The 9,703-nt window shown below is 57.0% G+C and overlaps 1 protein-coding gene across 4 annotated transcripts in view; it reads right to left on the bottom strand.

The window, feature by feature from the left end:
* Nucleotides 1-518: 518 nt before the first annotated feature.
* ATG4B (autophagy related 4B cysteine peptidase) overlaps nt 519-9,703 on the bottom strand; it is a 23,870-nt gene continuing 14,685 nt past the window's right edge. For 2 of the 4 annotated variants that reach the window (XM_019629749.1, XM_019629778.1), the window contains exons 8-13: nt 5,123-5,343; nt 4,528-4,606; nt 4,062-4,207; nt 3,624-3,680; nt 3,095-3,188; nt 519-2,045 (exon numbers count right to left, since the gene is read on the bottom strand). In XM_019629749.1, coding sequence (XP_019485294.1) covers nt 1,972-2,045; nt 3,095-3,188; nt 3,624-3,680; nt 4,062-4,207; nt 4,528-4,606; nt 5,123-5,343 — 671 coding nt within the window. In that variant the 3' untranslated portion in view covers nt 519-1,971. The remainder of the gene's footprint in view (nt 2,046-3,094; nt 3,189-3,623; nt 3,681-4,061; nt 4,208-4,527; nt 4,607-5,122; nt 5,344-9,703) is intronic. The other 2 variants (XM_019629760.1, XM_019629769.1) reach the window with 1 other exon arrangement.

Below are 9,703 nucleotides of genomic sequence, written 5' to 3'. Positions count from 1 at the left end.
CCTGGAGACCAGCAGAGTGCTTCCCGCCTTTCTGCCTGGCTTTGGGCCCACGGCACGTAGACCTGAGGGCTGGCGGACGGGCGAGGGCTGGGTTCAGCCCTGCACTGCCCCACAGGACTGCTGGACACTGCAGGCGAGCGGACTGGCTGAGGCCCCAGTGCCTGCCACAGGAGCAGCGTCAGCGGCCCTGCAGGGACTTCCGTGCACCAAGCTAAGGCTGACTGGACAGCGAGCAACCTTCCCACCGCTCTCTTGTTGAATGGGCACTGTGTTTTCCCAAATCCTTTCCTTGTGTTTCTTGCTTTCAGGACCACAGGAGGCATGTCATAGCTCAGAGCCATGTCCCAGGTGGGTGCTGCCTGACAAGTGGGGAGACACATGTGCACAAGTCCACAATTCCTCACTGAGACTGTTCCGTGGGACACAGGAGCTTAGAAAACGTTCGTTCTTGTTCTTATCACATCCAACTATATATAATACACCTCGGGGGAAAATGAAGACACAGACAGACAACGCACTGTTTTCTACTGAAATTGTTATTATTTGCCATGAAGAATCGCAAACTATACTAAGAATGAGCAACATTCCTTCAATAAGCCTTTTTCAAATCACCAAGACAAAGCTCCCCTTTGGTCAACTTGTCACCTGCTCCACCGCTGATACCAACAGCAGGACTTGCAGCGAGACGCTCCCGGCCTGGCCCCAGCCGGCGGGGGTGGCTCTTCTCCCAGGTTCAGCTGAAGGAATGGAAACGACCCAACCTTCCTTCCCCACCCAGCCCGAGGACAAAGGGGGAGGACGGAGGGAGGGACAGAAAGGCAGAAAATGAGGAAAATAACTTATGTCGGCAACACTAGGGGCTGGGGTGTCCTCTGCCACCTTGTGGGCTGGCAGGACCAGGGCCATCTGCAGCCACCCAGGGAGGGAGGGGCATCGCGAGGAAGGCTCCCTGGGAAGAAGGCTGCGCTCCCCGAGTCCCCCCAGCCTGACTCCCACGTCCCAGGAGACGAAGGACGGAGAGCAAGGCTGCGTGGGAGCAGTGCCTGGGGCCCCAGACCCCAAGGTGTCAGGCGGCAGGTGCTGACGTCGGTCAGTGTTGAGAAGGGCCCGGAAATGTCTCCAAATGCGCGAGAAGAGACGGGGTGCCTGTCTTGCACCATCAACTCAAGGTTTCACCCTCTGGCCCCAAACCATCTGAAGCCTCGGTGACCTGAAGGGCAGTTCTGAGGACGGAGACGGAGGAGATGGAGGAAGGCTCCGGGCGCCGGCATGCCTGGCCCCCTCGGCCTCTGCCAGCCAGGCTTGTGTGCGTGCCCCATACCCCACCGTGGGCCTGAGGGCCACGGCCAGGGCAGCTCCCCGCCATCCACTGCCCAGCGAGGGGAAGCTGGTGGGACAAGCAGCAGCTCGTGGGGCTGAGAGGATGAAAGGCAGGCAGGCCACACGTGGCTTCACCTGTGCTGTCCTGGCGAGTCACATGTACGGTGACTGGCCCTTGCTGTTTCGCACCCCAGTCTCCCACTGCGGCAGCCCCCAGGAATTCTGGCAGGGCTGCAGGCAGAGGGCGGGGCCCAGTCCACGGCAGCTGCCCACAGGTCTTCCAGGCGGACTTGGGACACGCCCAACAGAAATTCATGTCTGTGACTTCAAACAGGACTTTTAATTCCAAAGCAAACCCAGAACCAGCGCCCAGGAGGAAGCAGGACGGAGCGATGCTGACGCAGGGCTGGCGTGTTGTGAGGGCGCTGCTCCCCCAGCCCGACGTGCGCTGCCTCGTGGTCCCAGCCCTGCAGTCAGGCCTCCAGGACAGGGCCGTCCTCTGGCCGAGGGCAGAGGTGGCGGGCACGGCACTCGGCAGGCAGGTGGCTGGATGGATGAAATGCGTGGCACCATGCGCCCCGAGGCCGGGCTGGGCTCTCGACGGCGTCCCAGCGAGGGCCAGTGGAGATGTCCCCTGACTCCGGGATGATTTCAAAGGGATAAGATTTCAAAGTCTTCATCCTCTGAGTCAAAGAATCTTTCTAATCGCTCCACATCAGAAGACTCTACAAGAAATAAGACAAAATGCGATCAGACCCGTGTGGGGATGGCGACAGCACCTGTGGGCAGCACCCACCACGATCGGCACTGGGCCCGCTCGCCGGAGCTGGTCCTGCCTGCGCCCGGCCATCAAGGGAGCTCGCTCAGGGTGGCCTCCGGGCTGGTGGGCCTACGCAGGAGGAGGAGGATCAGACATACCTCCTGGCAGAGCCCAGAGGGAAGTGACAGGGGCAAGGGCCACTGGTCCCAGGAGGGGGTGCTGACCTCTGTGCCATCTGGGGGCCGATGAGGCACCTGTCCTGAGTCTCAATGCCAGCACCCCGACCCCTATGTGCTTTCCGTCAGGTGGTGGGCTCCATCACGGTCCTCCTCGGGATCATCAGAGACAGGCCAGAGGGCTCCAGTGTCCTCAGTGATCTTAACAGATGGGACAGCTGGCTCCGTCGTCCTCAGCGATTCTCAGTATGGGGGGGCACAGGACCCTATCGTGGTCCCCTCCCTCCTGGTGGTCTTCACGGGAACACCGACACAGGCATAAACTTGATATGCTCACAGCCTCAGTGCCAAGTTCCTGTTTTCTGTGTGCCACGTGCTTGATTCACTTTGAGGAGGCCTGGCCCCTGAGTGGTAGGACATGGAGGCCCGCCAGCGGCCGTGGCCTGGCAGAGCAGGCCTGGCTCCCATGTGCAGTGCCTGGAGAGCACTGACATCCCAGAAAGCCCAGCGCGCTGCAGCTCTTATAGAAGCCCGGGGACCGTGAGGAGCACACCCAGGTCCGTGAGCGCGGGACTGGTGCCTGTGTGTGCGGCGAAGGATGGAGGGTCAGGCTGCTGCTGCTGAGCTTGGGGTGAGAGCAGGGGAACACTCAGCAGCGGCCCGGCCCCCATGTCCCACACACAAATCACCAAGGATCATATCTGGGGTTGATACCAACCTTAAAGGTCAAGAGCAATCGGAATGCAACCTGGGGGACGCATCGCGCAGACAACACCCTGCACAATAAAACAGGCAGTGCCCGGCGCCCCGAGACATGGCCCTGAGGCCTCGGACTCACCTAAGGACAGGTTCAGGACGTCGGGGCAGGCCAGGTGGGAAGGCTGCTGCTCCACCAGCTCGAACATGGGCAGGGCGCCACTGAGCAGTGACAGCTGTCAGCAAGACACAGCTGTGAACATGAGACAGCCCCAGCACAGAGAAAGGCGGCCAGTGTGCAGGGGTGGGGGGGCGTGACGCTGGCAAGAACGCAGGCGGTCTCTGCTGAGGCTCGCTGAGATGGGACCCCACACGGCACCCAACGGGCACACGACCACGTGGAGGGCAGCCTCGAGGGCAAGCTCCTCTCACCACCCTCGCCAATGCCAGGCTATTGACCCAGAAAGCCATCCTCAAGTTCCTGGGCAGGGTCTGTCCCCACATCCTCTACTCACGATGATGACAGTGCCAGGAGCAGCGACCATGCGAGGCCACAGGAGGCTGCACAGCGCATGGGGGTGCTGGGGAAGAGCGGGGAGGGGGGGGGATGCCACACCCGAGGGCCCGAGACCGCCCCAGCCGTCCATGCAGGCAGGGGACTCGCTACCAACCTTTCTGACTTGCTGGCACCAATCATTAAAGTCGTCCTCGGTCTTACAGAAAAAGCCCTAAAACGAAAAACTGGTAAGCAGACAGTGGCAGGAGCAGGCAGCAGGCCGCACTCGGACACAGGGGCAGTGACCATTCCCAGGGCCACTGCAGGGACCCCAGTGCGCACGCAGATGCTGCTGTGACCGCCCCCCTGACTGTCCTCACTTCTCCCACTGGCTCCGCCCACAGCTCGACTCTGTACCCTGTGCCCTGTGCCCAGTCGCAGAGGCCGCGCGCATTTGGGAGTGAGGCAGGTCCTAACTGTGCCCCTGGGGTGGGTGGGGCTGAGGCTCAGCCTTGACCAGCATGTCTTGAGCAGCTCAACAGAAAAGGCTCCCAAGACTGGGTGCCCACAAGCTCCCGCAGTCAGAGGAGCGGAGGGACAGAGTGGGACGCACCACAGCAATGGACGGGTCGAGCTCTGCGATGCTCATCCTGCTGGGGGGGTGCTGGCAGTGGAAGCTCTCGTCTGGGATCGAGCAGCCGGCCGCACACTCCACCACCGGCTGCGTCGTGTGCGGGTCCAGGTAGATGAGTTCCTCACCTGGCAAGATGGCAGGGGTCAGCAGGAAGGGAGCAGACGGGGTCTATCTCAGACCCGCCACAGCAAAATCCAGCCAGCTGGATGAGCCAGGTGGGGGGACAGTGGGCAGAAGCAGGGTGTTGAAGGGGGGCCCACAGGAGGCAGGCATGCCCGGGTGGGGGCACACAGCTTTTCAGCCAGGGGCCCCGGCTCAAGCCACCTCTGGGTCGGGGGGGAGGTGGGAGGGGGCAGCGCTGCCCCACGGGGCTGCCCTAAAGACCACTCCCACTCCCTCTTCTTGGCTTCCGGCGGACTGGGGCACCACTGGGGACTACACTCACCAACATAGCCGATGAAGTAGTGGGCGCTGTTGGGCTTCCCTCCAATCACCCCCAAGGACTGGGGCATCATGAAACAGCGCTGCAGGAGGGAGTGAGGGCGGGCGCTGAGCACGCTGGGCTGCTGCCCTCCTGCGGCAGGAGTTCGCACCCCTCAACAGGGCCGGCTCGGACAAGCAACCCTGCCCTCCTACAGTGAGATGTGGCCCTCAAGAGCATCGTCGGGAAGGACGACGAGACACGAGCCATGGGCTCAGGGGCACCGATGTGCAGTTACGTTGGGGAAAGCTCCATGCAGGAGGCTGGCCTGAGAAGGTGGACGGATGTGAGGGGCCTGGGAGGTGGCCTGCACAGCGAGGCCGGGTGCTGGTCTGACTCCACAGGGCGGGGGAAATGGAGACAGAAGGCCAGAGACTTGGGGAGAGCACGCTCTCGGGAGCACAGGGGAGGGTGGGAGGGTCAGCCGAGACCGCAGGTGGAGGCCCGGAATCACAGGGCGGTCAGGGCTGGAGGAGAGGGCCAAAATGGCAACAACGGAGGGGCTTCAAGACAAAGCAGGATTTCAGTCCCCCGCCAGTCAGCGAGAGGACAGACCTACCTTCAGCGTCTCCACGTAGGCCTCATTGATGTCTGTGAGCCCCAGGCGCAGGGGGATGAGAAGCACCAGGGGTCTCCACAGTGATGGCCTGTTGGTGACCTCGGCTCCCGCAGGGAACCCATTGCAGTGTGGGCTGGAATCAGCAGGAAACGCGGTGGCCCCCGCACAGGGAAGGCTGGTTCTGCACAACCTTCCTGAATAAGGGAGATGTGCTTTCATGGCTAAACAGAAGTAGGCGGAAGTTCACCCAAAGTAAGATACAGCGTTATTCTGTAGTAGGAAAAGGGTATAAGAAAGCCCAAGTGCTTACCACACAATTAAAACTTGGGAAACAAAGCTGGGTTTAATCCTGCCACCCACAGAGAACCAGACACTTTCTATGCGTACCTAATTAAGAATTTTTCTTATGAAATGAAGCATGCGCAGAAAATAGTGCAAGAAAACGCTATGTGCACCTCAAAGAGCGAAACCAGATCAAGGGCCACACAGCGACCAGATGCAGCACTGGCCTGGTCCCGAATTCCTGTGGACAGTCACCCCACCCTCTGCCTCACGCGCAGCAAGGAGAGCATCAAGGAATCTTTTCCTTTTAAGTGGTTAAGCCATTTATTTCTTCTATCTAAATGCACTGGGTAATCCTTCAGCAAATACGTGAACTGGGGGTATTGTGCAGGAAGACACATTCCAACAGCCCGAGCACCCAGCCTGTGGTCTCAACCTCTCCTCAATACAAGGGACCGGGGCTCTTGGGGAAATGGCCAATTCCAGGGCTAGGGGTGGGGGTGGGAGGCGTGGAGGACAAGGAGAACCTGCATCTCATTAAGGCCAGAAAGGGATGCCTGGAACAACAAAAATGACAGCAGCGGGCTGGCCGAGTGGCTCAGTTGGTTGGAGTGTGAGCTCTGAGCAACAGGGTCGCTGGTTCGATTCTTTCATGGGCCGGTGAGCTGAGCCTGAGTTGAGCTGCTGGTGAGTTGGTGAGACCGCATGCTCTTAACAAGGTTGCCTGCCAGTTGGACTCCCGCATGGGATAGTGGCTACGCCCCTCTGCAACTAAGATTGAACACTGCACCTTGAGCTGAGCAGCTGCAAGCTACCCATGGGCAGCCGAATGGCTCAGTGTGCAACAAGTTTGCCAGGTTGACTTCCGCATGGGATGGTGGGCTGTGTCCCCCACCCCCAACTAGATTGAGGGTGGCGACTAGACTTGGAGCTGAGCTTGCGCCTTCCACAACTAAGATTGAAGGACAACTTGACTTGGAGCTGATGGGTCCTGGGAAAACACAATGTCCCCCCCGCCAGTTCCCCAATAAAATCTTTTTTTTTTAAAGGTTTTATTGGGGAATTGGGGGAGGGGAACAGCATTGGGCAATCAGGGAAGGGGAACAGACAAGTTGCTGTCGTTTTGTTCTTCAGTCTAATTGTGGAGGACGTCGCTTCACTGGCCCATGTTGGTATTGTGATCATTGTGATTTCCAGCTGAGGCAGATGGGTCACCGGACCTTGGACAGCCGCTCATGGCAGCTCACAGCAGCCCACTGCAGCAGGGGCTGCAGCCTACACCATCTTCGGCGACTCACGGCAGCCCAGCTCCAGGTCGAGCTGTTGTTCACCATCTTAGCTATAGAGGGCACAGTGTCACTGGCCCTCATGTGGGCCCTGCTGCTCAGAGCTGGCGTCCCAAGCCAACTCTTAAGCAGCATGCCACTTGGCCGGCTCCCCAATAAAATCTTTAAAAAATAAAAATAAAAAATGACAGCAGCAACCAGACAGTCTGGGCGGCCTGACGAGACGGCCATGGCCAAGTGTGGGACAATGAGTAATAACCGTAAAGAGTCATTAAAAAAGAACCCATGAATGTACTAGTCCTAAAGAAAACGGAGCTGGCTAGGGCAGAAAAAAGGGCTGTCTCCAGGGCAGTGTCAAGCAACACACCTGGAAGGGAGGGACACCTTAGAGAAGCCACCACCTCAGACACCTTGGACGTATGGCCAAGTCCCCACTGTGCACTCAGGTCACTGAATACCACAAGTGAAGCAGACACTGCCCTAACTGGGTGACCCAGGAAGCGGTGCTGACCAGCAGCAGCCTCCTGCTGTGATGCACCTGGTCGAGCGGAAGGTCCACTGAACTGGCATGGGTTCGAGCGGAAGGTCCACTGAACTGGCATGGGTTCTTCAGAAATGCGAAGGCTAGAGAAACCAGGGGGAACAAAAGAGGGGGGCTTTCTGGGTCAAAGGGACTAAACAGATCTGGCTCCTTGGGCAGCACCAGGGGTGACGGAGAGGCCCTGCGGCTGAGGGAACGCACTCATCCGCAGCGATGTGGCTGTGGAGTGGGCACCCGGGCCCCACAGCGAGTCACGTGGCGCTTCACCAGCGGACTGGAGCTTTCACAGTAGGTGGCTGGAAACAGAAAGAACCGGGGGAGGGAGGGGCCTCGACTTTCTTGCTGTGTGATGGTTTTTTTTTTTTTTTTTTTTTAGCTGAGCCATCCTGCTACCTGTTGGCAGCTCAGCGGCTGCTCAGCTCGGGCTGGACTCGAACCGCTGTTGCTCAGAGCTCAAACTCTTGAGCGAGCTCTTAACCAACTGAGCCACTCAGCCGGCCCCTGGGCCTCGACTTTCTTAATTTGGCTACTTGGTCTTTCTGTGGTGCTGTGATTTATAGTAAGAAATATATATATTTGGTGTACAACCCATTGCAGGCCGAACTCCTAAATCCTTTGGAATTTCCTAAGAGCTTAAAGCTGTCTTTGTTATGTTAATGAGGAGACTTTTGGGAAGCCCCCAAGATGGGGGCTGGTTGCCAGGGGAACCCACCAGGATTAGAGGGTTGGAACTTCAGTCCCACCTCTGCCCTCTGCGGGGAGCTGGAAACTAAGTTCAATCGCCAATGGCCAATGATTTAATCAACCAGGCCTGTGTCCTGCAGCCTCCACACACCCAAAAGGGTGGGGTTCAAAGAGCTGCTGGGATTTGGGGAGAGTGGCGCCCGGAGGGCATGGAAGCCGCTGGGCCCTTCCGCAGCCCTTCCGTGACCTCGTAAGTAACATGTCCTTCTGAGCTCCGTGAGCCCTTGCCCCAGCATAGGTCTGAAGTGCTGGGGAGAGGGGCGCAGTGTCATGCGGCTGACGCTGTCTCCAGGTAGGTGGTGTCAGAATCTTCCCTTCTAATTTCTGAACTTTCTCCTTTGCAGGCTTTTCCCTTTCTCCCTGATATAGGTTGCTTGGTGATCTGCACGCTGGCATTTCAAAGAGCCGTGCTGGAATCCATCAGTTCTGCCATCTCTTCCTTTAAACCACCGTCTCTGCATTTGTCTTCATTGATACCATTCTTCTGGGTGTCCTTCCGTTAATTCTGCTGTTCTTTCCCTAACTTCTTGAGCTGTATGTTTATTTCCTTCATTTTCCCTTTGTGTTCCCTGGCAGCAGTTCAGTGTACATCAGATTCTGACATGTACAGTCTGTTAGCTTGACTTCCTTTGACCCCAAAGCCAAGACAGAAGTCTGAATTTTTGAGGTAGTAGAGTTTTGCTCCTGTTTTCCTATTTACTCTGCATTAGTTTATATAAATGTTCCCTGGGCACCTTAAAAGAAGTACATTCTACCACCAAAACCTAGGGTCTGACATGCATCTATTAAACTCGTGGGTTATTCTGGTCCTCTATAACTTAGTTCTTACCTATTTGAGGTATCATGTGCTATTTATTATATTTACCAAAGGTTTTGCCTTCCTGAGTTTGAGGCTGTGCGGTGATGAGAACATTCCCCTTGCTGACCCGGCCCCACCATGAGCACCGACCCTCTTGCATCCCCTCAAGATGGAGCAGGGCCTGTCACTGCTGCCGTGCTGACTCATGAGTCTGCATGTGGCCTGTTATGTCACAAATGTCCTGCTGTTAGTAAATGGGTCTGCTTTGCTGCAGGCACCCATTTGTAATTCTCTAGTGTTCCCCTACTATTTTAACATATTTAAATTCTCTGTTTCTCCATCAATGACAACAGTTACTATCAGTGCTTTCCCTCATCTCATGAACCCAGGTCTCTTTCCCAGAACCCTGAACACTTTCCGGCGTTTGGAGCCAGCATGAACCGCCTATTTTCACAGGCAGGTTGTTACTACTATTATTCGGAAGCTTATAAAAGTTTCTCTTTATTTTTACAATTTGGGATGTCACTAGCAACAAATATTTTTAACATATTCTTGATCAAACAAACTGCGGGTTCTTTAGCTCTAAAGACCCAACTCTTCTTCCAGCTCAAGGGTTTCCTCCTGTTCCTTCTCTCCCCGCCCACCCCCCCCAGCTCCTGACCTCACTGTCTACAGTCTGTTTGTTTCTGCCATCAGAGTCTGTGCCCCGCACCTCTTCTGATTATACCTGTATTCAGTGTGCATTCATCCATGTCATTTATACTCACTGCCACGCTATCCTTTTCAATCTGCAATTTCTCCCTAGACTCAGCGACTTCCCCCGCCCGGCTCCTGTACTGACATAGGTGTGACTGCCGACATTCAATGCTCCCAGGACCTGCTCTGGACATCCTGGCTGGCCCTCAGAGGATGGATGGGTGGGGGTGGGG

This window comes from Hipposideros armiger, unplaced genomic scaffold (genome assembly GCF_001890085.2).
Source record: "Hipposideros armiger isolate ML-2016 unplaced genomic scaffold, ASM189008v1 scaffold_17, whole genome shotgun sequence".
NCBI classification, from domain to species: Eukaryota; Metazoa; Chordata; class Mammalia; order Chiroptera; family Hipposideridae; genus Hipposideros; species Hipposideros armiger.
The sequence above is the reverse complement of the archived record's forward strand: the minus strand, read 5'-3'. Positions and strand labels throughout refer to the sequence as shown.